The following is a 27,519-nucleotide window of genomic DNA, read 5'->3' on the forward strand; positions in this document are numbered from 1 at the left end:
TTTGGCTGTCATGTTTTGTGTACTAGCTGTTTCTTTTACTAGGGTTTGTGCCTTTTTACCATGGTACAGAAGAACTGAAACATGTTTTTGAGAAACTCCAGAACTTCAGTAGGTCAAACCAGCTTTCATAACCTTTTGAAAAGATCATTTATTTGATGCTCTTTTTAAAGCTAACTTTTATTTATGCTGATTGTTATTGTTCACAGAGCTTGGTAAATTTCATGCAAAAATGCATTCATGTAAATCTTCCCAGTGTGGTTCAGACTGATTTGTGTTCATTAGTGATGGTTATGGTATCATTTTAAAGCAATACTAATTTATGATGTCTAAACATGACACTTTGAACAAGTGTAAAGTAAAACCCCTTTATTATGATCCTAATGAACTTTTATCCAATAATATTCATTAAGCTGCTGTGAGCCGGAAGCATCTCTGGAAATATAGAGCGTAATAATAAGAGCGGGAAGAACAGAAACGAATGGCACTGATTGGTCTCGTTCAGAGTCTGCTTTGGGTTAAATGATGAAGAATGAAAGTCTGCTGCTTTAGATTTAAGCTGCATCCATTTTTTATAGAATCTGAAACAAAATGTAATCAAGTAATCATGTGATTTGAGATCCCATGCAAATATTAGCTTGTTTTGGTTTGGAAACTACATGTTTCTGTGTGTTCAAAGAACTTTATTTTATTATGTGAAATGGAAATGTTGACATTTTCAGTCTGTTCAAAACAACATTGATATAAACCCATCCTGCAGACATGCCATTACTTGCATTGGTCCTCTGGGTTCGGGGGTGTGGCTTGCTGACATCAGTAGTCCTGCGTGTTCAGGGGGCGTGGCTTGCTGACATCAGTAGTCCTGCGGGTTCAGGGGGCGTGGCTTGCTGACATCAGTAGTCCTGCGGGTGGCGCTCCAGCGGAGGCATGAAGTAGCTCTTGAAATGGTGTGGCTCCTCTTTGGGCTTTTTACACCAGAAGAAAAGAGATTCAGATGACAGATGCAAACAGGATTTTAATCTGGATTAGATAATTCTACTCAGTGTTCTGCTCTAAAAGCGATTACTTTGCTCAGACGTGAGTGGCACTTTTTTGTGATGGCAGGCAGAGAGCCGCGGTGAGAAACCGCCAGGGCCGGGAAGCTGGACACCGGGTACGGGATTTTTGGTGTCGGGACCACAACGTTGAGTTTAGGCAGCTCCAGAGGGAAATGAGAGGCGTTTCGTCGACTGAGCGGCTCGCCGGCGTGCTTGAGATGCTGCAGACAGGAAGTCGAGAAGAGGCAACACTGTCGAGACATCTGATTAACCTATAACCTATACATCTAATCCTAACCTATAATTCCTCTTTCTCAAGATGTAATATCAGTCTCTGGTGTCTCCAGAATGTGTGTGTGAAGTTTCAGCTCAAAATCCCCCACAGATCATTTATTATAGCTTGTCAAATTTGCCTCTATTTGGGTGTGAGCAAAAACACGCCGTTTTTGTGTGTGTCCCTTTAAATGCAAATTAGCTGCTGCTCCCGCCCCATTTCCAGAAGAGGGAGGAGCTTTAACAGCTCAACAACAACAAAGCTGGAGAATCTCACGCAGACAAAATGTTGTAAAATTGTTTATGCTGTGCATCTTTCTGATTATCTTCTTGTGAGAGTTCATTAATCACTAGTGCTTCAGTTTAACTTGAATTATTGGAAATGCTCTTTCTACACTTCTGAACACATGTGCAGGTGAACACAGGTGCATTGTTAATATCTTGCAAAGGATTTCTGTTTGCCTTTATTAAGAACATGAAGTGTCACCTGTCTTCTGCCCTGCCGTGCGAGACGCCACAGCTGATCCACAGACGTCCCGCTGGACTCTCCGTCCGCCGCTCCCACCGCCTTCCGCAGACTCGCTGCTTTCCTCTCCGCCACCCTACAACAGAGCGAGAGCTGAACACATCCTGACTCATCTTTCATGAAGGTACAGACCGATCAGGTGATGAACCTGTCAAACCGTTACAGAATAAGAGTGTGTGCTGTGCTGACCGCATCTCTCTGAAGCAGGGGTGCTGCAGTGCTGCGCGGGCGCTGATGCGCTCCTCGGGGTCATAGGTCAACATCTGGTGCAGCAGAGACAGGCCGGCTGCAGAACAGTGAGGAACCAGCTGAGAGATCCCGCAGCCTTTGCGAGGTGGGAAATCGAAGCGCATCGCACGAGACCTTCACACACAAAACCACAGTCACATGACGGCAGAGAACCGTGATGTCATCCGTTTTACCCAATATACCATTTCAAGTCGCTGTACCGTAACGATGTTGTGTCTGAGGGAATCAGTATATGTGACTATATGTTGTGGTGTTGTTCAGATCTCACTGTTTGAACTTTTGCAGCAGCGTTCCGTCCGGCGTTCCCAACACATCATGGATCTTGTTGACCTGGTCTAACTCGTTACGTCCGGGGAATAAAGGGCTCAAACTACAAGACATGGAAACGGACAGTTAGAATATAATGACAATTCAAGACAGGAACACAAGAACAGAAGTACCTGAGGATTTCAAAGAAGACGCATCCAGCACTCCACATGTCCATCTTCTGAGAGTAGTGTCCGTCGGTCAGCAGACACTCCGGCGCGCGGTACCAGCGGGTGGAGATGTACTCGGTGTGAGGAGGTTTGGAGTAGATGCTCCTGCAGGAGCCGAAGTCCGCCAGCTTCAGCACGTCATTCTGTCAGGAAGAGACATCAGACGCTGTGAGTGAGAGTTTGTGCATCTAACCCGTGTAAGATAAACTAGCTGTGAGGTTAAAGACGCAGATGAAAGCTCAGAGGATCGCTGCACTGGAGGATCTTGCTTTAGAGCATCATGTTCGCTGGGAATGACAATGGAATGATGGAGCGTAAAGCCCTCATACGGGCGTGTTTTAGCGCTCATTTAGAGTACAGCGAGGTTAAGATCAAATTCACTTGCATTGTGACGATCTCCTGTGTTCAAGTACACACTTGTTAGTGAGAGAGTTTAACCCTTGACTTACTTTGATCAAGATGTTCTCCGGCTTCACATCTCTGTGGAATATTCCATGGCTGCGTTTAGAAAAAGAACGGAACAGCGTCATTAACGTCACACACACACACACACACACACACACACAGGAAGCTGAAGAGTGTGTGAACGGTTGCGAGCGTCACCTGTGCATGTGATCCAGAGACCGGCACAGCTGATACATGTAGTGCTTGGCTTTGCTCTCAGACACCGGATGTTGCCGCCCTGGAAGAGGAAATATAACCAGCGTATTCCTTCTGTGGGATTCATATTCAAACATGAAGCATCTGACGCACAAACACACCTTTGATGAACTCGTATATGTTCATTTCCATGAGCTCGCATATCAGCGACAGAGTCCCAGTGTCTTTATCGCTGTGAACCAGAGCCTGTGATCAGTTCAGCTGATATTATATTCATTCACTGAGTTGATACTGAAGTAAATACTCACTAGATGAGCTCGTGAAGCTGGAGGATGTTGGGATGAGGACTCAAGCGCTTCATGGCTTGAACCTCCCTGAGACCGTGAGCCTGATCCACACTGACAGATCATCACAATAATCACAATCATCATCATAATCATCATCACAATCATAATCATCATGATCATCTTCACAATCATTACAATCATCACAATCATCATAATCACAATCATTATAATCACAATCATAGTCACAATTATCACAATCATTACAATAATCATAATCACAATCATCATCATCACCACAATCATCATCATAATCATCATCATCATATTCATCACAATCATAATCATCATGATCATAATCACAATCATAATCTTAATCATCACAATCACAATCATCATAATCTCATCACATTCAACATAAAATAATTTGGATCATGTCAGCAGCAGGACGAATGAGACAGAGGATCAGCAGAAAACAGATGCTCATTTACATGTCTGTGAAACACACACTCTCTCTCACACACACACACAAACACACATTTTCTCCTGTGTGATTTTATATTAGGGTTGAACACGTGACCTCAAGGTCGCGGCCAGTGCCTGGTGACGTCATACCTCGCGATGGTCTGTTTCATGGTTTTACAGGCGTAGTGTTTCCCGTCCTTCAGGCTCTGGACCTTCATCACCTCAGAGAAAGTTCCCTCTCCGATCTTCCTGATGACTCTGTAATCTACAGCACAGCGAGATCAGACACACACACACGCACACACACACACACACACACACACACAACACAACAGTCTTACTGTTCATTCCTCAGATGGAGACGGCGCATGTCAGCAACAACCATAGATTTATTTCTTGTTTTAACTGAAAATCCACGCGTTTATGACACAGATATGACACTGATCAGCGGAGCTCCAGCGCGAGTCGCGCAGCCGCCACCGGTCTCCATGGCAACGGCGTGCGTTTGAACTCTGACCTGCAGCCGGAGGTCACGCGCTCTTCAACGATCACTATCGACCATCATCATCATCATCGACATTAACGACAGATTCTCACCTCTGTGTGAAAACACACGAGTCCTGCTCTCCGCTCGCGCGAGACTCATTTCAGCACATTCAGTTTCTCACATGAACGCGTTTCGTGTCGAATGAAGCCTGAATAACTGCAGAATTGATCTGAATTCACTGCGGATCATTTTCCCGCTGATCATCTTTCTCGATCATCAATATGAACAGCTGTCGCATCACCGCGTCACGTTTACATCTGTTTTATTATTATTATCATCATGATTATTATTAGTAATATTATTTTTAGTAGTAGTATTTTTAGTATTACTATGTTTAAATACCTTTCTATTTGATTTCTCTTCCATTGTGCAACATTATTATTGTATTTACTCTTCGATCCAGTAAAAACGAAAACAGGCTTCCGTACAAAGACAGATGCGCATGCGCACAAGCAGCGCGGAAGCGTCGTGTGTCAGATGTGTGAACTCAGAGTTTGTTGCCGTAATTAGTAGTATTAATAATAATATTTAATCATGAAGAGCAGGTTTAATACAGTGGATATCAGAGCAGTGATCGCAGAAATCAACGCAAAGTAAGAAGTGAAGTCGCTTTAGTGACGCGATCATGTGTGTACGTCACTGTGTGATTAATAATGTGATTATCTGTGCAGATGTGTCGGGATGAGAGTCAACAACATCTATGACATCGACACTAAAACATACCTGATCAAGCTGCAGAAGTGAGTCATACACACATATACACACACACACCTATACACTCTCTCTCTCACACACACACACTCACACACACTCACTCACACACACACACTCACACACACTCACTCACACACACACACACGTTGAAGATGTAGAATTAAAGTACAGTATGATGGTGTAAATGTGTGATATTAAATATAATAAGATGCAGATGATGTTCATAATGTGGCACGCATGTGACCCTGAGATGTCATGTGATGTCTGCTCAGGCCAGACTGTAAGTCGGTGCTGCTGATCGAGTCTGGCATCAGGATTCACCTGACGGAGTTCGACTGGCCCAAGAACATGATGCCGTCTGGATTCGCCATGAAGGTCAGCTTCCGCCGCAGACTGATGTGATTACTGTCATGACTGCAGAACTGATGTCACTGAGTGTTTGTGTCGATCCGTCAGTGCCGAAAGCACCTGAAGTCCAGGAGGCTGGTGCACGTGAAGCAGCTCGGTGTGGACAGGATCGTGGACATGCAGTTCGGCTCCGACGAGGCGGCGTATCATCTGATCCTGGAGCTGTACGACCGCGTAAGACTGCGTTACCTTCATCATGGACACTGAGATGTGCTGAATCTGCTCATGTGAGAGTAACTGTGTGTGTGTGTGTGTGTGTGTGTGTGTGTGTGTGTGTGTGTGTGTTCTCAGGGGAACATCATCCTGACGGACCATCAGTTCACTATCCTGAATCTGCTCCGCTTCCGTACGGCCGAGGCCGAGGATGTGGACGTGAAGATCGCGGTGAGAGAGAGATACCCTGTAGAGAACGCCAGACCCGTGGAGCCGCTCATCCATCTGGACAGGTACAGGTCACATGACACAAGCACATATACGGGTCATTCTGCAGAACTGGTTCATAGTCAGTTCAGAGTCTTTTTCCATGTTTGCAAATTATATAATATCAAAGCTACACATTTCTAGTAATCGTGCATTTATTTCTCATTTTTTATTTTCAGAAAGTTTTGGAATATTTTTCATCTCCCCAAATTTGTCACTACCGAAACACAGTAATAAATCATTTAATAAGAAGAGTCACACGTTGGTGGCGACTGCATCACATGACACAATTTAGCTCACACACTAACACACTGATGTGCTGAACTGGCGTGTGTTTCTCTCCTCAGACTCACAGAGATCCTGTCTGAAGCTCAGAGCGGAGAGCAAATCAAACGGGTTCTGAATCCTCATCTGCGTATGTCTAACGCATCATTATTCAGCTGTCACATGCTTTCTCACGCTTTACTCGCACTGATGATGTGTGTGTGTGTGTGTGTGTGTGTGCAGCGTACGGCGGGTCGCTCATCGAACACTGTCTCATGGCCGTCGGGCTGCCGGGCTTCTGTAAAGTCGAGCAGTTTGAAATCGCTCAGGGTAAATGATTCCTGCTCATCAGTGTTGTTATGCTCTCCTGTGGAAGAATCCAGAAGGAATCATTTTGTTTCTTTGCAGCAATTTCTAAAATCATGGAGGCTTTACAGATGGCTGAAGATTACATGGAGAAAACGGCCGACTTCAGTGGAAGGGTGAGCGAGAGCCAGAACAGCTTCCTTCTCCGTGTCTCGATGGTTTTCTGACCGCTGCTCTGTTTCTGTCTGACCGCTTCAAGGGCTTCATCATCCAGAACAGCGAGAAGAAGCCGAGCATGTGTCCGGATCAGTCCCAGGAAGAGCTGCTGATGTATGATCCTCCGAGCTCATATTCCATCATGTTGTTGATAAGCTGTCACATGCAGTTATTAATCGCTCTTTTGTTTCACAGGTATGAAGAATTTCATCCGTTCCTCTTTTGCCAACATGCAAAAAGCCGCTATGTTGAGTTTGAGTCTTTTAACAAGGTTTGTAGCGGGTTTGAAACACGTTCATACGTTTGCAAGATAAATTAATCATTAAAAAGAAGAGGAATCATAAACGTTTACGTCTCGTCCACAAGACTCAATAATCACATGACGCTTCTGATGGCGTGTCTCGAGTCTCTTGTTTGTCCTGAGAGGATCTGAGCTCTTCCTGCAGTGTCCGTATGACGCTGAGATCCATCAGGACGACTGAGCGACTTGATCACAGCTTTACACGAGCAAACACACGTTACGCAGAACCAGCAGGATGGACATTGATGTGAATTGTTATTATTTTGTCTTGTGGAAGATATGCAGTCTCTGAAGGGCGAGTACTAAAATAATTTGATGGTTTATCTTTTACACTTGTATTAATTTGTGTGGCGCTTATAAGTTTAGGCATTCACAAACCAAATGTGTGTTGGTCCCAGGCCGTGGATGAGTTCTTCTCTAAGATGGAGAGTCAGAAGTTGGACATGAAAGCGCTGCAGCAGGAGAAACACGCGCTGAAGAAGCTGGAGAACGTCAGACGCGATCATGAGCAGCGGCTGGAGGCGCTTCATCAGCTACAGGTCACTCACTTACACACATACTGGCACACGGCAGAAATGGCCATTAAACCATCATTTTAATTAACTAATTCATTAAGTGACGCTTTCATTGCGTGATTTTAATCTATTCAAATGCATTTAAGAGTAAAAATACTCATGTATGTCTTTAATATTTATATCAGTTAAAGCGTTAGTTCACCCAAAAATTATATTATTAATAAAGCTCATGTCGTTCCACACCCGATGAACCTTCGTTCATCTTCAGAACACAAGTTAAGATATTTTTGATGAAATCCGAGAGACTCGTCCATAGACAGCAATATAATCAACACTTTCAAGGTCCAGAAAGGAACTAAAGACATCGTTAAAACAGTCATGTGACTGCAGTGGTTCAACCTTAAAGGGATAGTTCACCCAAAAATGAAAATGTGATGTTTATCTGCTTACCCCCAGAGCATCCAAGATGTAGGTGACTTTTTTTCTTCAGTCGAACGCAAATTATGATTTTTAACTACAACCGCTGCCGTCTGTCAGTCAAATAATAGCAGTGATTGGGAACTTGAACAATAAGAGTCGAAAAAACTTCCATAGACAAATCCAATTTAAACCCTGCGGCTCGTGACGACACATTAATGTCCTAAGACACGAAACGATCGGTTTGTGCGAGAAACCGAACAGTATTTATATAATTTTTTACCTCTAATACACCACTATGTCCAACTTCGTTCAGCTTCCGGTTAGTGAGGTCTGATCGCGCTCTGACAGCGGAAGTGATGTCTCGCGCTCACTGAAGTATATGGGCGAGACATCACTTCCGTCTTCACAACGCGCTTTTTGACCTCACTAACAGGAAGCTGAATGAAGTTGGACATAGTGGTGTATTAGAGGTAAAAAATGATATAAATACTGTTCGGTTTCTCGCACAAACCGATCGTTTCGTGCCTGAGGACATTAATGTGTCGTCACGAGCCGCAGGGTTTAATTTTGATCTGTCTAAGCAAGTTTTATTCACTCTTATAGTTGAAGTTCCCATCTACTGCTATTATTTGACTGACAGACGGCAGCGGTTGCAGTTAAAAATCATAATTTGCGTTCGACTGAAGAAAAAAAGTCAACTACATCTTTAATGCACTGGGGGTAAGCAGATAAACATCACATTTTCATTTTTGGGTGAACTATCCCTTTAATGTTATGAAGAGACGAGAATACTTTTTGTGCGCAAAAACAAAACTAAAATAACCACTTTATTCAACAATCTCTTCTCTTCTGTGTCATTCTCATATGTTGTTTACGTCCAGCGCTTCCAGGTTCGACTCATTATTGGTGGGATCCTGCGTCAGCATCACACGCGTGCATCGTGCTGATCACATGATCAGCTTTGGCCAATACTGAGCCGACATTCAGACTTAAACACAAAAACCTTCACTGCGTCACCTGAGTAAGATAATGAAGATATTGTTGAATAAAGTGGTTATTTTTGTTTTGTTTTTGCGCACAAACAGTATTCTCGTCTCTTCATAACATTAAGGTTGAAGCACTGCAGTCACATGACTGTTTTAACGATGTCTTTAGTTCCTTTCTGGACCTTGAAATTGTTGATTATATTGCTGTCTATGGACGAGTCTCTCGGATTTCATCAAAAATATCTTAATTTGTGTTCTGAAGATGAATGAAGGTCTTACGGGTGTGGAACGACATGATGGAGTAATTAATGACAGAAATATCATTTTTGGGTGAACTAACCTTTTAAAATAGTTAATATTACATGAATAGTGACATTTTTTTCTCCAAATATTACAAATATGATTTCGATTTCATACAACAGTTCAATAAACAATAAGTTAATATTAAGTGACTTAAAGTTTAGACACAATATTGCCTGTTTTTGCTCTATTTCGCCCAAGAAAATAGTTCCAAAGAAAGCCTCAGGACTGTTTTGCATCTCTGGGCATGAATGATTCAATGACTCTTTCATTAAGACAGAACGAATCTGCGTTCGACGTTTCATGTTTAAAACATCAAAACATTATTTATGCATTTGTAACTGCAGGTCAAAGTCATTCGTGTCCCTCTGAGCAACAGTCGGCGTAAATACATATAAAAGCTTGTGTTTCCTCTGCTTTGCAGAGATTAATTTGAATTTCCTTTGACTGGCATCAGCTCTATTGTGTGTTGATGTTGAATGTGTTGATCAGAGTCAGTTTGTCATGAGCGTGTGCGTGTCGTGCTGCAGGAGGTGGACCGGCTGAAGGGCGAGCTGGTGGAGATGAACCTGCAGACGGTGGAGCGAGCGCTGCAGGTGGTGCGCAGTGCGCTGGCCAATCAGGTGGACTGGGCCGAGATCGCTCAGATCGTGAAGGAAGCTCAAGCGGCCGGCGACCCCGTGGCCTGCGCCATCAAAGAGCTCAAGCTGCAGAGCAATCACATGACCATGCTGCTCAAGTGAGACGCGTGTGCAACACTTGATCGCATCACACTTCTTCATGTTGTTTTGACTTGACTCCATCATCGCTTGCCTTTCAGAAACCCTTATGTTGGTTCAGAGGACGGAGAGGCTGAAGACACGGATGCCAGAAAGGCTGCGGAGGGATCGGAGGCGCTAAAGGGGAAGAAGAGTAAGAGCAAAGAGAAAGGACAGAAAGGAAAACTGGAGAAGGACAAGCCTGTTCTAGTGGACGTGGATCTGAATCTCTCGGCTTACGCCAATGCAAAGAAGTGAGTTGTGGGAGTGAAAACTGTGAGCAGATGCTGAGTAACATTTACGGGAATATGAATCTCTCGACAGGTACTACGACAGCAAGAGAAGCGCGGCCAAAAAAGAGCAGAAAACCGTGGAAGCGGCGCAGAAGGTGAGCGGAGACGTGACTTGTGTTCTTGACTGGCTGCTGGTTTGTTGAATGTCTGTCTGTCTCGATTCAAGGCCTTCAAATCTGCTGAGAAAAAGACCAAACAGACACTGAAAGAGGTGCAGACGGTGACCAGCATCCAGAAAGCCAGGAAGGTCTACTGGTAAAGCCAAACATCCGTCCGTCTAAACGTCCTTTTACGAGCAAGCGTGTGTTTCTCTAATCCAGCACCGTTCTGGGCAGGTTTGAGAAGTTCCTGTGGTTCGTCAGCTCCGAGAACTACCTGATCATCGCCGGACGAGACCAGCAGCAGAACGAGATGATCGTCAAGCGCTACCTGAGAGCAGGTCAGACCGGCCTTCATCGGCTCTGAGCGGTGCAGGGTTTCCCATGATGCTCGGTTTCTCTGACGCGTTGTGTTTTCTCAGGGGACGTTTACGTTCACGCGGATCTGCACGGAGCCACGAGCTGCGTGATCAAGAACCCGTCTGGTGAGGAACCCAATGCTGTGAATGTGTTGAGTGACCTCCATCTGATGTTTCAGAGAGTGAACCTGAAGTAAACCAAAACAAACAATGTAGCTTCGAGCAGCAGTTATCGGGTTCAAGCACTTTAAGGCTTTTAATCACATGCATTATAAGGTGTTATGATGTAATGAGCAAGCCTGTAACATCTCAGTCATAGGAAATATAAGGTTTATAAAGCTTTTTAACAGTTATCGAGGTTGAGCCAAAAACTTAGGACTAGTTAGCCAAAGTTGTTTTTTTAAATAATCTCCAGTATTTACCGAACGATTGGATGGACAGTGGCGGTTCTGGAGGCAAAGTTGCTCAGAATGAGGAGCTCTACCATGTGGTATGAATGTCGTGGGCGTGTGCGAAAAATCTCATGATATACGATTCTTTACACACGTGAAAAAACGATTTTCAAATTTCCCACAGGCCTCTAGAGCCGTGAGTCAAACAGGCCCAGCGACTTTCATTCTGATCTGCCTCCAATCTACTAACAGTGAAGTAGTTTCAGCCATTTTCATATCTTTTTTCCTGTTATAGCGCCACCAAGTGGCCAGTCACTGTGTTCTTTTTCATGTGACCACAGAATGAGCTCTTAAGGCAGGAACATCAAGCTGACGTCGGCCGTCCGGCAGTTTTTGTTTGTCGGCCAACTAAGTTTTCTCAGTGTGTTTCGCACCGTCGGCTGAAGTTGGTCCTCATCTGCTTTTTTTGACCAATTCGAAATGTTGAATCGGCGTTAGAGCTCGTCGGTCCGTCGGGCCATCTGATCATTCAGGGGCATGTTTCCCGAAGCGAACTATGGTCACAAGTTCGGTCTTTACCAATAGAGTTCAATGGTACTTACGGCCATGGTTCACCAACGATGCTTTCGGGAAACACACCCCTGATTGGCTGTTCAGCTACTGCCACCTGCTGGTTCAGAAAGGCATTTCATGTTACGCAGGCGCAGAAGGGACGTGCTGCTGTCGAGCGTCGGTTTGGTGTGTCAGGGCAACTGTGGACACAGACGCTGCCGACGTGAGCCAACCCCGCAGTCTGCTTTCGTTGCCATAATGTGCTGAATTTGGTGCAGATATCTCAGTCTGTTCACGAGTTATAGCCATGTTTAGTAAAAGTGTCTCACTTCGAACATTTTGGCGGCCCTTAGGGGCTTTTTTTGATAATTATTGACAATCAGACTCCGGAGAATCTTGCTGCACTGGTTTGGTTCCGATTGGGCCAAAAAGCTAAGACTAGTTTGCAAAAGTAGGTTTTTCAAAAAATCTAAAATGCCTAAACATTTTGTCCCATCTTGAGCCAAGGATTCCAACGATATAAGACACTTGAGTCTACGCCTAACGGTTTAAGAGTTATGCGCGACTTCACACTTTTGACCGCTGTAGCGCCCCCTTCAGTCAGATCGGGGCAAGCCTTGGTGAGGTTGTAGACGGTGTGAGTACTACCAGCCCTCAAAGATTCAAGCCTCTACGACTAATGGTTTGGTCTGTCGATCACTTTTAGGAGAGAATGATGATCCTTGGAAAATATAACAATTACAATAAAGATCCAGCGCTTAAACTCCTAAAAACATCGTCGTAATTCATCAGGTACAAAAAGTGAATGGAAAGAAAAGCACAAAATAGGGAGTATCCTAGTAAACAGGCGGTTATGTGTTAAGAGAACGTAAACAGTTTTCAGTATATTAGATCAGTGCATCGCTCTTAAAGTGACAGCAGCCTAATATTCCTGCCGCTGTTTTTAATGTTAATCAAACAACAAACGACAATAATGAAAAAATCACTCACTGCTCTTGACTGAATCACTTTTGTAACTTAAATAAGGAATAATTAATAAGGATACTTAAGTCTATGCAGAGTTATTTTACATTATTTTACACTTTATTTAATTTTTATCTTTGCCATACTATATTTATTTGGGTTAGTAGTTTTAGCTGTGGGATCGAAACTGGAATGGAGAATTAGTGGCGGTACCTGTTCTTAAGTCAGCGGTCGCTGGCAGGAGTGTCATGAAATGAATCTGAACGAGCTGTGCCTCCTCAGGTGATCCGGTTCCTCCCCGCACGCTGACCGAGGCCGGGACGATGGCCGTGTGCTACAGCGCGGCGTGGGACGCTAAGGTCATCACCAGCGCCTGGTGGGTCCACCATCATCAGGTGAGCGCCGCAGCTCCACACGGACAGGCAGAGGAGGGTTACATCTGACGCTCATGTGATTTATTCCCTACAGGTGTCCAAGACGGCTCCGACCGGAGAATATCTGACCACTGGCAGCTTCATGATCAGAGGTCAGTGTCACATCAGCAGACGAGGTCAGTGTCAGTATATGGAGGAGATTAATGTGTTGTATGGCTTTTCCACAGGGAAGAAAAACTTTTTGCCTCCATCGTATCTGATCATGGGCTTCGGGTTCCTGTTCAAGGTAAAGACGCTGTGACGTCACGTCAGATCTGTGAGTTATCATGTGATCGTAATCAGGACTCTCTTCATCTGCGGTTGTAGGTCGACGATGAGAGTGTTTTTAGGCATCGTGGAGAAAGGAAGATGAAAACCCTGGACGAGGAAGAGGACGTGGCGTCCAGCACCGCAGACCTTCTGGAGGAAGGAGACGAACTCTTAGGTGTCGTTTGTGAACATCATCGTTCATCTCTGCTCATTCTCAAACCTGTTCAAACACGGTGTGTTGTGCTTGATTGCGTCTCAGGTGAGGACAGCGGGAGCGAGGGAGAGGAGGAGGAAGAGTCCAGCCGGCCGGCGGCAGAGGAGGAAGAGCAGCTGACGTGTGCAAACACCAGAGACGAGGATGAAGCCGAACAAACGTGCAGCGCGCCGGACGAACCGCCGGCCGAGGACGATCAGATCAGCTTCCCAGACACGAGCATCTCGCTGTCACACCTGCAGCCCAACAGGTGACGGAGGTTTGTCTGTGTTTGAGTCATGTGACGGGACCATCGCTTGAGTCCGTCTGTCTCTCTCCGCAGGACTCTTCAGAGTGACGCCTTCAAGCAGGACGATTCGCATCAGGTGTGTGACCGACACATCACATGACACCATCTCAGTTAAATGTGGTGATGGTTAAAGTTTGGTCTGTCCTGCAGGTGAACGCAGACGCTCAAGGCAAAAAGCACCTGACGGCCAAACAGCGCAGGTGAGACGGTGCAAACACAGCCAGAGCTTCGGTTAGATCCGCATGACTAGATGAACTAAAGCTGTCGCTGTCTTTAGAGACATGAAGAAGAAGCAGAAGCAGGAGAACGCGGACGATCCGGAGGAAAACGACACCAAAGAGCCGGAGACTCACAGCGTGACGGAGCGCAAGAACGGAGCGGCCAATCCGCCGCTGAAGAGAGGACAGAAGGTGACGAACCTGCCGTCAAAATACAGTCACGTGAAGTGAGTCAGCTGATGCGTGTCATGTCTGCTTTCTCTGTCTCTCTCAGAACAAACTGAAGAAGATGAAGGACAAATACAAAGACCAGGATGAAGAGGACCGGGAGATGATGATGAAGTTATTGGGGGTCAGTACTGTCACATATAACATCACGAACCGGCAGTGAAGTGTCCGGGTCATTCACACATGATGAAAACAGTCCGCAGGATCCAGTAAGGAGGAGAAGGTAAAGAAGGGCAAGAAAGGGAAAATGAAAGAAGAGCCGGTGAAGAAGCCTCAGCCTCATCAGAAACCTGCCGTGAAACCCAGAGCCGAAAACAGCAGCCGGACCAACGAAGACGCCGACGCTGCTGAAGATCCAGACGCCAAGGTCCGACAGATTGATTGAAATATTATAAATGTGTTTCTCTGTGATATTCTGTTTTCGAGTTACTGAGTTGTGGTCATGTGTTGCAGGAGACGGAGGACGTGGACAATCCTGCCGCCGAGGTGAGTGAAGGAAGTAGGGCTGCTCGAAATTAAACCGCTTCGGCTCAGTGCGATTATGAAACCGATTTATTTAATGCGGCCCTGTGGTCAGTAGTGCCGCTCCGTCGCTCATGAGAAGCATTTATGAAGCTCTTGTCCAACAAAAGACAACATTTAATAATGTGTTTTTACTCCAAACTCAGTTCGTAACATCAGCTGAGCGTTTGAAAACATCCTCGTACACAGAATGAGGCATTATTTCACAGGATTCTAGACTGTGACCAGATTTCTGACATGGAAACTGGGGACATTTCCTATTTGAGTGTCCGGAATATCACCAAAATCTCATTTGTTATTCATTAATTTAAATCCGGGGACAATAGATTTTTTAATGTTTTTGTTTTTTAATTGTTGTGGTTTCCTTATATTATTACATTAAAAATTATTATGATTTAGTTTATGAGGATATTCGTCTAAAATAAGATTTGTCAAAACACTATTAATAGTAACCATTGTAAAACAATATGCCTGTTGACTTTACAAAAGCACATTAGAAAAATAAAATCTAAGATAAATAAAATGGCATTTAACAAATATTTTTTAACATTTGACATTGAAATTAATATTTTCATTTTCACAAGCTGTTTTTACTTTATACAGAAATTATATATTTTTTTTTTACTTTTAACTATTATTTAGCATTTTAGACTCATTTTAAGCACAAAGTAAGTTTATATTAAGTAAGTGTATTATTTATTTGTGTACCTTCACCATGTGATATAGTTCAGATGTGTGTATGGAAATTGCGTTGAAAACAATCGCGCACCGTGTTGAGGCCCGGTTATAAAACACATACTAACAGGATTACTCTAATTTAACATGAATAGTTCGTATGTTACTACCTTTAAACAGATTTTTATTTTGATATTTGAGGATAATGGCGCTCTGCTCTGGTCCAGGTTACGTTCTTCATGGAGCGGCACTGCCCCCTCTAGTGGTGAATATAATCACTGCACGATTACTCCGATAACCAACAGTGCTGTATGATGGTGGGGCGTTTTTGCAATGTATCTGTGGGTTGTTTTGAAGGAGCTGTAAAACGGGGACATTTGATAAAGACTTTGTTGATTAGCATTGAAGTATAAATAGCCTATACTTTATTATCATGAAAAAACAGAAGGCTTGAAGGACTAGGATGATCCATATATTGTCGCAGTCGTGTGTTTAATCAAAGTGTTTCAAACGTTATATCGCACTTCTGCGGCGGGGAATATCTGGAGTTTCTGCGCGAGAGCGCCCTCTGGCGTTCAGATGATCGCAGAGCCGTGCTTCACTGAGAAGCTGCGCATAGAATAATCACAGCTTTAATTGGTTTAATTTCAAATAATGGTGCAGCCCTAAAAGGTAGACAACAAACAGGAAGGAGAATTCAGACTTCCTGCAGCTGCTCTCAGTTCATTTGAGATCGATCTGAGCATGATCACTCTCTCATGAATTATGACATATAACTCAGCTTTATCTATGGATATTTGTGTTCAAATGTTTGATTTTCATTGTGTTGTTGTGGATCAGGACTGTTCTATTCTGGACTCGCTGACCGGTCTGCCCCATCCGGATGATGTGTTGATGTTCGCCGTTCCCGTTTGCGCTCCATACATGGCGCTCTCAAACTACAAGTGTGTGTTCAGGGTTCAGTATTTAACAGTGATTCACAAGAATAAATAAGCAGAATCATCTTAACCTGCCCTGTCTTGACTGCAGGTACAAAGTGAAATTAACTCCAGGGACTCAGAAAAAGGGGAAAGGTAAAGACTGTGTTTATGTAGGACTTTAATGCTGTCAGTGTGTGTAGAAGAGTGTAACGAGTGTGGTGTGTGTCCGCAGCTGCCCGTACGGCCGTGTTGAGCTTCATGCGAGGGAAAGACGCCAGCGCGCGAGAGAAAGACTTGTTCAGAAGCGTGAAGGTATTTGAAGCTCATGTTTCATGCCTCTGATCACTGGACACAATCAGTCAGGTGACGTAACGCCGCTGCTGTTTTACAGGACACGGATCTGTCCAGGAACATGCCTGGGAAAGTCAAGGTGTCTGCGCCGAACCTCTTAGCAGTGAAGAAGAAGTGAAGTGGGAGGAGCGCATCCCAGAATGGCCTTATGAAAGACTGTATTTTATGACTGAGCTTTGGGTTTTTTAGACGCTAATAATTTTCCCTCATCAACTCTCTGCATTTAATAAATAAATAAAAATTACAGTATAAATGTGAACACAGCTCCATTTATTTTCCATGTTGGAAAAAACAACAAAAAAACACATCAATACAACATTTTGGCTTTTTGTACAAATCTGCATCGTTGTGATGAATCATGGGAATTTGTCAAAGAATTTCAGTAAATGTGTGAAGCAGTGGGTTTGGAAAACAGATTTCAGTTCCATTCCCCAAATGTTGGTAGTTTTTTTTGCACAGTGTTGATTGTATTCTTACAATTGGGGAATTTTGTTAGAAATTGTGACGACCAATAAAGACCACTGACCAGTATTTGATGGTGACATGTTTTTAATGTAGATGTGGCGTTAATAATAAATGTATCTGAAAACGTTGAAATCAATTCGGGCGTCGTCGTCGTATTGTCCGGCGGAATAAATCATCTTTCTGCTACATGAGATTGAAGTCTCACTTTCCCAATCCATTATGAGATACAATAATGAGCCCGTCATAAAAGTCTCTGCGGCACAGATTTCATGTGATTGTCCTCTAGGAATCTCCCATGGTTCTCTGCTGGAGCCGATGGAGCAGGGCTTTGGGCAGGACGTCCCACATGTGCTCCAGCTGTTTCTGGTGCTGGACGGCCACATCTGTACAGAGCCTGAACATCCACACGGAACAATCAACACCCGGACGTAACGGAAGCAGGTAAGCATGACGCTCTGGGAAATTTACTCACCTGACCAACGATTTGGGCTGAACCGTGAAAACCAATAATTCGTTGCTATGAGCCTGTGAAAACAATTGAAAGAAACAAGTATTTAGACTCAGATTAAATATAGCAGTGAGACTGATTTTAAGTGATTTTGTTCTACACTGAGATGGTCTTGTGTTTCAGTCTGTCCCAAACTACAGCTAAACGTTTGTTTTCTCCGCACTGGCTCTGGAGTTGACAAACCCTGCCTGGTTTAGATCAGGTTCAGCAGCTCACAGCACTCCCTATAAACACTGTCAACACAGATCCAGAGTTTGCTCAAACTAATCTCAAACTCACCTGGTCAGGAACTGAAACCGGCTTCATGCATCAGGTCTCATCAAGCCATACATTAGTAGCATTTTTCTAATTATATTGATATTTTGCTCACCGCTTGCTGTTGGGAGAGAAGATTATTTGCACATCCTCCGAACACAAACACTTCCCCGTCTGCACCTAAACACGCCGTGTGCCACAGTCTGCAGGAAACACATGAAAACAGGAAGAGCGAGGCTAAACATGAGGATCATCAGTGACCGGTGTTGGAGAAAGTTACTTTTAAAAGAAATGCGTTACAATACTGCGTTACTCCCTAAAAACTAATTGTTACTTTAAAATGTTACAATATTGCATTACTCCCTAAAAAGTAACTAATTGCGTTACTTAATTACTTTTTATGAAAATTAATGTTACAATACTGTTACTCACTAAAAAGTAACTGTTACTTTAAAATGTTACAATATTGCGTTACTCCCTAAAACTAATTGTTATGCATTTACTTTTTATGAAAATTAATTTTACAATACTGCGTTATTCACTAAAAAGTAACTTACTTTAAAATAATGTTACAATATTGCGTTACTCCCTAAAACTATTTACTTTTTATGAAAATTAATGTTACAATACTGTTAATCACTAAAAAGTAACTTAGTTTAAAATAATGTTACAATACTGCGTTACTCCCTAAAAAACAACTGTTACTTACTTTTCATAAAAAGTAACGTGTTACAATATTGCATTACTTCCTAAAACTAATTGTTACACATTTACTTTATATGAAAATTAATGTTACAATACTGCGTTACTCCCTAAAAAGTAACTGTTACTTTAAAATGTTACAATATTGCATTACTTTTTAGGGAGTAACTGTGTTGGTTACTATTTATGAAAAGTAATGTGTTACAATACTGTGTTACTCCCTACAATGTAAATAATTGCATTACTTACTTTTTATGGAAAGTAATGTGTTACAATACTTTTGTGTTACTTTTTCTCACCTGGGTTGGGCTTGCTTGTTTGTTTGTTTTTAATAAAAAAAGTTATATATTTATATATTTTTGGCAAATGTTAAAGCCCTGAAATGAATTAGCCTCAGGCTGATCACAAATATGCTAAATAGTATGGTTGATTTGGATCCAAGGTCAGCAGCAAAGACACTGGTTTATAAAGTGAGATAAAATACACTGGGGCCCGGTTTCACAGATAGGGCTTAGCCTAGGCCAGGATTAAGCCTTAGTTCATTTAGGATATTTAAGTAGCTTTTATAAAAGTATACTAGAAAAAAACATTGCTGGTGTGCATCTTGAGACAAAACAATGGCTCTGGCATATTTTAAGATATGTCAGTACAAGTTACTTTCAGTTAAAACAGCTCAAACATGCATTTTAGTCTAGGACTAGCTTAAGCCTTGTCTGTGAAACCGGGGGAAAGTGTATTTGTTTCATTTAATTATTGCAGGTTTGTGCAACACCGTTTTTATTTATGAGGACTACTGACTCTGTGTTTGTGCAAGTGAGAAGAGTAAATGCTCACATTTAGTCTAGAACTACAATAATCGTCATGTTCACACACGACACGTCTGCACTTACGATTCTCTCAACATGAGGACATTAAAGCTGTCAGTCAATACATGGGAAAAAAAGGAACTCATATTTCAGATAATTTAAAAGTAACGCATACTAGCTGAAAAGAGTAATTTGATAACGTGACAACACAGAAGACGAAGGAGTGTCACCTGGGTCGATCGGTGTGCTCGTGATCAAACGGCCTCCACTCGTTCGCGCTGACGCAGTACAGCCAGGCGTCGCCTGCAAAACACACACTGATGAAGCCTGTGTTCAGTGACAGATGAACGTGTGTCTGCGTCACTCACTCAGAGTTTCTCTGTCAGTCGTGAAGCCGCCGAACAGGAAGAGATGATCAGGTGACACCGGCGTGAGCGAGTGCCAGGAGCGTCCCACGGGACCGTGTTGAGGAACACACCTGAAACCAGTACAAGCTTTAGATCGCCGTCACGGCTGAGCGAAAGACTGTTTTATCAGATGTCAGTGAATAAACGCACATCTCACTCCATTCCCACGTGTCCAGATTGATGCAGTGCAGATCGTTCAGACGATGATCCTGTGAGCAAAAACAGCATTAGAACACAAAACAACTGTGACAAACGGATCTTCACTGGTGGAAGTGAAGCACACACACCATGTAACGGCCTCCGAACACAAAGCCTCTGTTCCCGATGGTGGCGCAGGCGTGAGCGGCCCGCGGCGTCGGAGCGGTTCCCTGTACGGACACACACAGCGTTTGAGCGCATCGCACGGCTTCTGCCGCAACACCATCACAAATCGCAGGTTACGCACCTTTGTGATTGGCTGGCTCCACGACGACGTGTCCAGATCCAGAATGTGTATGTGATTGTTCCAGCCTCGCCCTGCGTGATTGCCCTGAAAAACACCACAAACTGAGCGTCTCATGCGTGTCACGAGTGACGTCTGCCGACGAACACGGACTCACCATGAACGAGTTCTCATCTAGTTCAAACGTTCCTCTGTGGCCGGGCTGCGCGATGTAGCCGTATCCGCCGAAATACACCAGCCTGCGGAAACAGAGACAGAACTGATGAGATCCACCCGCCGTCTGACCGGAGTGTGAAGCGGCTGATGAACACACACCTGTTTCTGTGAACCCAACAGCCCAGCTTGTCCTTGCAGGTCGGCGCCAGGCCCGTCAGACCTCTCATCTTCTCCCAGCGGAGCACAGTCGCTCTCAGCGGCAGACGATAGACCTGCAGGAGAAATCCCACAGAGCAGAAATCAACATCCGTGGCTCGTGTTGAAGCTCGCTGTAGGACCATTAGAAAGCCTCACTGTGTTAGTGTTTCCTCGGGCCTGGTGTCCGCCGAACACGTACAGAACGCCGTCCACGCTGGAGCCGCAGCTGCCCGACATCGAGTTCGGCACCTCGCCCTCCGAACGCTTCATTCGCCTGCGGACGCAAATAACGTTAGCAGCGGAAGCGCTCGTGCTTCGACCCGTGAGACGCTCCGAGGAACTTACCATCTTCCTGTCTCCATGTTGTAGATCCAGATTTCATTCTTCGGCAAGTACAAGTCAGTAAATTCAGTAGCTTCTGCATCTGCATTCTGATAAAATGATAAAGTTATCTGTAAAAAGTAACAGCAATAGAAATGTGTTGTGACGGATGACGGACCTTGTATCCTCCCCAGACGAACATGCAGCAGCCGTCGGTGACGGCGATGTGACCGCTGCGCTCCGCTGGACTCGCTCTGGACGCAAACGCCTCCTCCTGCTCCTCCTGCAGCCAGTCGAAGTCTGCGTCCTCCTCATCTCCCGCATCCCACTCAAAGACCCTCTCGTCCTCATCTTCATCATCCTCATCCTCCATGTTCTGTACAAGATCTTCTTCCATGTCACTACAATGAAACAATGAAGCATCTACTTAAAGGATTAGTTCACTTTCAAATTAAAATTTCCTGATAATTTACTCCAAGATGTTCATGTCTTTTCTTCAGTCGAACAGAAATGAAAAATAAATATTATATACTTTTTAGCCACAAATGCTCGTCTTGCACTGCTCTGTGATGCTCCATGCATTACGTAATCATGTTGGAAAGGTCACATGACGTAAGAGGAAGTACCGTGTTAGAGCGAAAAACTCTCCATCATTTTCTCCTCCAACTTCAAAATCGTCCGACATCGTTTTACCTTTTTTTGCAAACGGCGTTTGACTTAGTCTTTGACGTTCACTTTGTAAACACTGGATCGGTACTTCCGCCTACATCACACGTGACCTTTCCAACATGATTACGTCATGCGTGGAGCATCACAGAAAACGCTGCACTTATTCAAACAGCAGATCTTTATTTACAATTGCATTGCAAACAAGCAGAAACGTTACAGAGCAGTGCAAGACGAGCATTTGTGGTTAAAAAGTATATAATTGTTATCTTTTTTAGTAAATGTCTGATGGTTTCTCTAGATGAGACTCTTATTCCTCGTCTGGGATCATGTAGAGCTCTTTGAAGCTGCACTGAAACTGACATTTGGACCTTCAACCCGTTGAACCCCAGTGAAGTCCACTATATGGAGAAAAATCCTGGAATGTTTTCCTTAATTTCTTTTCCACTGAAGAAAGAAAGACATGAACATCTTGGATGAGTAAATTATCAGGAAATTTTAATTTGAAAGTGAACTAATCCTTTAATGTCCATCATCTGCAGGCTCTCACACACACTATATTAATGAGGACATCTCATAGACTTCCATTGATTTTGTTAAACCACCAAAACATGTGCAAAACCAGTAAAATATCCTCACTAGTCGGTTGTCTTGTCTCTGTTTAAGCGAGGTAATTTGGCCCTCAGAAGCACAAGTGCACACCGTTATTACAGAAAGATCACGTCAAATATGTTTCATATATTTACAATATGGATAAACGCCCCTATAGAGCTTCATATGTTCTGTCAGTATGACCACAGATTAAATAATCCGTTTCATTGATAATATTCAGTTGCATTATAAATCGAATCGAGTCAATTATCTTCACTAATCATTCACGCGCGCTCATGCCGTCGTGTTGTTTTGATGGAGCAGCTGATGCGCGCTCACAGCTACAGTGTAATGACAGAAAGCTACTCACACGAGCTGAAACCAGTAATGCTGTCACTTCTGCGCGATACACGAGCGGAGAGTCATGGAGGGGAGATTGCTGTCATGAGTAGCGCTGCTCGTATGAATTAAAACTACTTTGATGCAGAAAAAGGCCTCACCGGAAATATCCTCTGGTAAAATTACGCCGCCATATTAGTGAGGTCGGTCAATGTTCACTGCGCATGTGCGACACTCGGAAGCGCGCGTTACGTAACAGATGAAACATGAAACATTTTTAAGCGAGATGTTTTAAACGCGATTTTGTGCTCCAGGATTGGTTATTTTAATCAGTCGTTGTGAGTTTCGGCTGAAGTTGTGATATGGATCTGCTGGTTTGCTGATTAGCCGATTTTGAACGGAAGAAGCGCAGCGCCTCAGAACTTCAGGTTCGTTTTATTTTCAGTCAGAGTTTATTTTCCTCAGTTAGTCTCCGCGATCAGCGCAGTGTTGATGATATTTGATGGAGAAATGTCTCCTTTTTAAAGCGAAATACTGAGTAATATCATGTTATGATCGTAGGAGGCTCTGAAGATGAAGCTGCAGTGTGATGTGGAGGTTGTTAATCGGATGTTACCGACATTCGGACTGAAGAATAACGGCAGATCCCGCCGCGCGGTGTTATCCATCGGGAAGCACGTGGACAGTCTGTATCTGCTGATCTGCACCGCCAAAGACCGGAGCGGCTCCAAATACAAGGCGAGACTTTCTCCTTCTTTCACCATGAACCCTCTTTCCATGTCCTGAATCTGTGTTTGTTTCCTCTGCAGCTGAAGGAGAACATTGAGAAGTTCTTCACCTGGTTTGTGGAAGAAGGCAAAGCCACGGTTCGCCTGAAGGAGCCTGCGATCGACATCTGCCTGAGTAAAGTAAAGATGAGCCTTATTTCTGCTGGAGAGTCTTGAGCCGTCATCATTGTAAAGGGTTGGTTCACACAAAAGGAAATTTCTGTCATTAATTACTCACCCTCATGTCGTTCCACACCCGTAAGATCTTCAGAACACAAATTAAGATATTTTTGATGAATTCCGAGAGATCTATGACTCGTCCGTAGACGGCGACATCATTCTTCAACAGGTTGAAGGTCCAAATGTCAGTTTCAGTGCAGCTTCAAAGAGCTCTACATGATCCCAGACGAGAAATAAGAGTCTTATCTAGAGAAACCATTAGACATTTTCTAAAAAAATAATCATTATATACTTTTTAACCACATCTTGCTCTGCTCTGTGATGCTCCACTCGTGACGTAATCATGTTGGAAAGGTCATGCGTGACGTAGGTGGAAGTACCGATCCAGTGTTTACAAAGTGAACATCAAAGACTAAGTCAAACGGCCTTTACAAATAAAGATAAACGTTGTCGGGCAATTTTGAAGTTTGAGGAGAAAATGAGATAGAAAATGAGTTTTTCCACAGTACTTCCGCCTACGTCACACGTGACCTTTCCAACATGATCAGGTAATGTGTGGAGCATCACAGAAAACGCTGTACTTATTCAAACACCAGATATTTATTTACAATTGCATTGCAAACAAGCAGAAACGTTATAGAGCAGAGCAAGACGATCATTTGTGGTTAAAAAGTATATAATGTTTATTTTTTTAGAAAATGGTTGATGGTTTCTCTAGATAAGACTCTTATTCCTCGTCTGGGATCATGTAGAGCTCTTTGAAGCTGCACTGAAACTGACATTTGGACCTTCAACCCGTTGAACCCCAGTGAAGTCCACTATATGGAGAAAAATCCTGGAATGTTTTCATCAAAAACCTTCATTTCTTTTCCACTGAAGAAAGAAAGACATGAACATCTTAGATGACATGGGGGAGAGTAAATTATCAGAAAAATTTAATTCTGAAGTGAACTAATCCTTTAAATAAATGTCGACACCTCTGAAGAGCTTCTGCATCATACAGTCAATCCAAAGTGCAGTTACTGTTTTGTTTTTTAGTCTTGAAACCAGCAAACTGATGATATAGGACAGAGTTGATGACTCTAATGTAAAGGGTTTTGATCTGGCTTTTTGTGAATCTATATTTCTTCTTTAAATCAGATACTTTGATATAAAATAAGGGAATTTCCATTTAAAATGTTCCATTAATTGCATCAACCAGCATCTGTGACACAGCTTGAAACAGACTGACTTTCTGTGAAAATAATTATTACTTGTTTATCATCTAATCATATTGTGTCATGAAGTGTAAACTCCGTCGACTGTGATTGGCAGTAATCTGACCTGATTCACAGAAGCCGAGGGAATATTCAGCGGCGTCGCTCTAGTTCCTACAGACCTGCTTCTGATGCTAAAGATATGATCGTCTTCCACAATTGATTTTTGTGTGTCACACAGGCCGACACCAGCAGCTTGAAGAACTTCCTCTCGGCCGCCCGACTGGCACACAGAGGAAGTGACACGGACTCCCTCTCGCTGTCCGCCCTCGGCCCGGCCCGCGCCCGCGACGTGGAGAAACCCAAGAAGAAGCTCAGCATTCTGTCTAAGAAGGATTATCCGCTCACGGCCAGCTTCCCGTATTCCCTGGAGCAGCTGCAGGTGTCGTACTGCAGACTGTCGCGGGTGGACATGCGCATGCTGACGCTGCGGGCGCTGCGCCGGCTGGACCTCAGCAACAACCACATCAAGAAGCTGCCGTCCACCATCGGGGACTTGAGCTGCCTCGCCGAGCTCATCCTTCACAACAACCACCTGGAGAGCTTCAGTGACGCCCTGTGTGCGTCCACTCTTCAGACGTCGCTACAGCATCTGGACCTGAGCCAGAACCAGCTGACGGTCCTGCCCGCTCGCTTCTGCCAGCTGCGGCACCTGGTCAACCTCAAACTGGACGATAACAAACTGACACGGCTCCCGTTTCACATCGGCCGGCTCTCGAAGCTGCGCTTCCTGTCCGCCGCTCATAACCAGCTCTCCGTACTTCCTGCTGGCTTCAGAAATCTGTGCCTGGAGAACTTGGACCTGTTTGGTAACCCGTTTACTCAAGCCAACGCTCTGGAGCACACGATCCGGCTCACGTTCCCGCTGACGCTGCAGGAGCTGACGTCACGCGCTGTGGTCGACCTCAGGTGAGCGTCCGGACAGATACGGGTCTGCTGATGTCACACGCTGTTGCTAATATGTGTTTGTGTTCTCTCTGGCAGAATCCCGCACGGCCCTCACCTCGTGCCCTATCAGGTGTGTGACGAGCTGGACTTCTGTAAAGCGTGCGACTGCGGCCGATCGTGTGTGAACTCCTTCATCCAGACGGCCGTCAGCATGAACCTGCACCTGGTGTCTCACACCGTGGTTCTGGTGGACAACATGGGCGGCACCGAGGCTCCGGTGCAGAAGCACTTCTGCTCCCTCATGTGTTACTGCGAGTTCATGGACAGCTGTGTGCAGCGCGACCTGAGATGACCAGCTTCCGCTCGCCGTGTGAGATCTAGCTTCAGGTCACAGTGAGCGCGGCTGCGTGTTTTCAGTGTTTGTGTGTTTATTCTTTTACCTTTTTTTTCATGAGTTTTGTGGAAAATAACTTTGAATTCCTGCAAATGCTTTGTGAAACAAATAAAAGTTATCAAAACATAGAAACAAGATTCAAATGATTTCACACCTATATTTCTTCATATCTGTATTTCAATCAAACTTTTTCTTTTTTTAATCTCAATCAAGGTCAATCTCTGTTTTATTGAAGGGCTCGTTCACCCAAAAATGAAATTTGTCATTAATTGACCGTTCGCAAAGACCCGCCTCCTTTAGTTACTGTTGCTACGTCTGACGAGCCATGCACCTCTCACGCCACACATCATGTTCTCACGCAGTGAAAAATACGTCGCAGAGGACACTGAAAACACGTCGACAGACAAGACAAGGTACTTTTGATTTCAAACTAATTCTCAAATTTCAAATTGTCATATTTAAAGAAATTTAAACAATAAATACTATTTTGTGGCTCTTGAATGTGTCGTGACAGATCACTGTAGAGCCTCACTTCAAGCGGCTCATGAAACTATCATCTCTTACTAGTTCATTTATAGCATCAAATAAACATGAATGAACATCAGAAGGAATGCGGTTTCAACCGCGGAAAGACGTCAATACACACACCAATGTTAATCTACTAAATCCCCTGACTGCTTTGTCGGACAAAATGGTGGCTTCGGCATTATGATTGGTTAGACAGCCTGTCAATCAAACTCCCGGCGAAAAGTCAATCACTCACCCTCATGGCGTTCCAAACTCAAGACCTTCGTTCATCTTCCAAATGTCAGTTTCAGTGCAGCTTCAAAGAGCTCTACATGATCCCAGACGAGGAATAAGAGTCTCATCTAGAGAAACCATCAGACATTTACTAAAAAAATAAACATACACTTTTTACCCACAAATGCTCGTCTTGCTAGATAAGAATTTCTTTTCCACTGAAGAAAGACATGAACATCTTGGATGACATGGAGGTAAGTAAATTATCAGGAAATTTTAATTTGAACTTATGTTATGGAGAGACGAGAATACTTTTTGTGTGTGAAAACAAACAAAAATAACTTTATTCAACAATCTCTTCTGTGTCATTCTCATACGTTGTTTACGTCCAGCGCTTCCAGGATCTACATCAGAACGGCGACTCATTATTGGCCAGCTCCTGCATCAGCATCACACACGTGTCGTGCTGATCACATGACCAGCTTTGGACAATACTGAGCCGGCATTCTTACGGGTGTGGAACGACATGAGGGAGAGTAATTAATGACAGAATCTTCATTAATTACTCAGTTTGAACATTTCTAGTGGTTTTTGAACAAAACCAAACAAAGATTTCTA

General features: G+C 43.9%; 4 protein-coding genes across 10 annotated transcripts; 2 read left to right on the forward strand and 2 right to left on the reverse strand.

Moving 5' to 3' along the window:
- Nucleotides 1-121: 121 nt before the first annotated feature.
- LOC137006228 (MAPK/MAK/MRK overlapping kinase-like) lies at nucleotides 122-4,881 on the reverse strand. Of its 3 annotated transcripts, none has more exons than XM_067366848.1 (12): nucleotides 4,797-4,881; nucleotides 4,058-4,172; nucleotides 3,467-3,556; nucleotides 3,320-3,390; nucleotides 3,162-3,240; nucleotides 3,008-3,056; nucleotides 2,523-2,701; nucleotides 2,351-2,452; nucleotides 2,023-2,196; nucleotides 1,795-1,909; nucleotides 1,064-1,255; nucleotides 122-962 (listed from the first exon to the last, which is right to left on the reverse strand). In XM_067366848.1, the coding sequence occupies exons 2-12, from the start codon at nucleotides 4,123-4,125 to the stop codon at nucleotides 891-893; spliced, it is 1,191 nt and encodes a 396-aa protein (XP_067222949.1). In that variant the 5' UTR covers nucleotides 4,126-4,172; nucleotides 4,797-4,881; the 3' UTR covers nucleotides 122-890. The 3 variants fall into 3 exon arrangements, with proteins under 3 accessions (XP_067222949.1, XP_067222947.1, XP_067222948.1); XM_067366846.1 differs by lacking the exon at nucleotides 4,797-4,881 and adding an exon at nucleotides 4,505-4,627; XM_067366847.1 differs by lacking the exon at nucleotides 4,797-4,881 and adding an exon at nucleotides 4,249-4,383.
- Nucleotides 4,836-17,529, forward strand: LOC137006226 (ribosome quality control complex subunit NEMF-like). 3 transcript variants are annotated; one of them, XM_067366842.1, is made up of 32 exons: nucleotides 4,836-5,047; nucleotides 5,126-5,194; nucleotides 5,441-5,543; nucleotides 5,625-5,750; nucleotides 5,868-6,022; nucleotides 6,344-6,411; nucleotides 6,504-6,590; nucleotides 6,669-6,742; nucleotides 6,826-6,896; nucleotides 6,978-7,053; nucleotides 7,482-7,622; nucleotides 9,835-10,043; nucleotides 10,125-10,316; nucleotides 10,387-10,450; nucleotides 10,522-10,610; nucleotides 10,691-10,794; nucleotides 10,876-10,938; nucleotides 13,002-13,114; nucleotides 13,188-13,245; nucleotides 13,321-13,379; nucleotides 13,460-13,577; nucleotides 13,662-13,866; nucleotides 13,939-13,981; nucleotides 14,056-14,105; nucleotides 14,183-14,315; nucleotides 14,398-14,475; nucleotides 14,548-14,718; nucleotides 14,805-14,837; nucleotides 16,389-16,492; nucleotides 16,578-16,621; nucleotides 16,701-16,780; nucleotides 16,860-17,529. In XM_067366842.1, exons 1-32 carry the CDS (start codon nucleotides 4,989-4,991, stop codon nucleotides 16,935-16,937), a joined length of 3,117 nt encoding a protein of 1,038 aa, XP_067222943.1. In that variant the 5' UTR covers nucleotides 4,836-4,988; the 3' UTR covers nucleotides 16,938-17,529. The 3 variants fall into 3 exon arrangements, with proteins under 3 accessions (XP_067222943.1, XP_067222942.1, XP_067222944.1); XM_067366841.1 differs by having other exon boundaries at nucleotides 13,460-13,866; nucleotides 16,860-16,998; XM_067366843.1 differs by lacking the exons at nucleotides 14,805-14,837; nucleotides 16,389-16,492; nucleotides 16,578-16,621; nucleotides 16,701-16,780; nucleotides 16,860-17,529 and having other exon boundaries at nucleotides 13,460-13,866; nucleotides 14,185-14,315; nucleotides 14,548-14,687.
- An 11-nt stretch (nucleotides 17,530-17,540) lies between these two features.
- On the reverse strand, nucleotides 17,541-22,936 carry klhdc2 (kelch domain containing 2). 3 transcript variants are annotated; one of them, XM_067366850.1, is made up of 15 exons: nucleotides 22,707-22,869; nucleotides 22,109-22,192; nucleotides 21,258-21,480; nucleotides 21,104-21,189; nucleotides 20,915-21,032; nucleotides 20,720-20,832; nucleotides 20,562-20,643; nucleotides 20,408-20,491; nucleotides 20,250-20,330; nucleotides 20,113-20,171; nucleotides 19,924-20,033; nucleotides 19,786-19,858; nucleotides 18,163-18,250; nucleotides 17,757-17,809; nucleotides 17,541-17,678 (listed from the first exon to the last, which is right to left on the reverse strand). In XM_067366850.1, exons 3-15 carry the CDS (start codon nucleotides 21,474-21,476, stop codon nucleotides 17,567-17,569), a joined length of 1,278 nt encoding a protein of 425 aa, XP_067222951.1. In that variant the 5' UTR covers nucleotides 21,477-21,480; nucleotides 22,109-22,192; nucleotides 22,707-22,869; the 3' UTR covers nucleotides 17,541-17,566. The 3 variants fall into 3 exon arrangements, with proteins under 3 accessions (XP_067222951.1, XP_067222952.1, XP_067222950.1); XM_067366851.1 differs by lacking the exon at nucleotides 22,109-22,192 and having other exon boundaries at nucleotides 22,837-22,936; XM_067366849.1 differs by lacking the exon at nucleotides 22,109-22,192 and having other exon boundaries at nucleotides 22,707-22,867.
- A 27-nt stretch (nucleotides 22,937-22,963) lies between these two features.
- On the forward strand, nucleotides 22,964-26,279 carry lrr1 (leucine rich repeat protein 1). The gene is made up of 5 exons (XM_067366852.1): nucleotides 22,964-23,103; nucleotides 23,237-23,413; nucleotides 23,485-23,583; nucleotides 25,060-25,787; nucleotides 25,863-26,279. The coding sequence occupies exons 2-5, from the start codon at nucleotides 23,249-23,251 to the stop codon at nucleotides 26,116-26,118; spliced, it is 1,248 nt and encodes a 415-aa protein (XP_067222953.1). The 5' UTR covers nucleotides 22,964-23,103; nucleotides 23,237-23,248; the 3' UTR covers nucleotides 26,119-26,279.
- The last annotated feature ends 1,240 nt before the right edge of the window (nucleotides 26,280-27,519 follow it).

The sequence above is a fragment of the Chanodichthys erythropterus genome, chromosome 18, assembly GCF_024489055.1.
Source record: "Chanodichthys erythropterus isolate Z2021 chromosome 18, ASM2448905v1, whole genome shotgun sequence".
NCBI lineage: Eukaryota > Metazoa > Chordata > Actinopteri > Cypriniformes > Xenocyprididae > Chanodichthys > Chanodichthys erythropterus.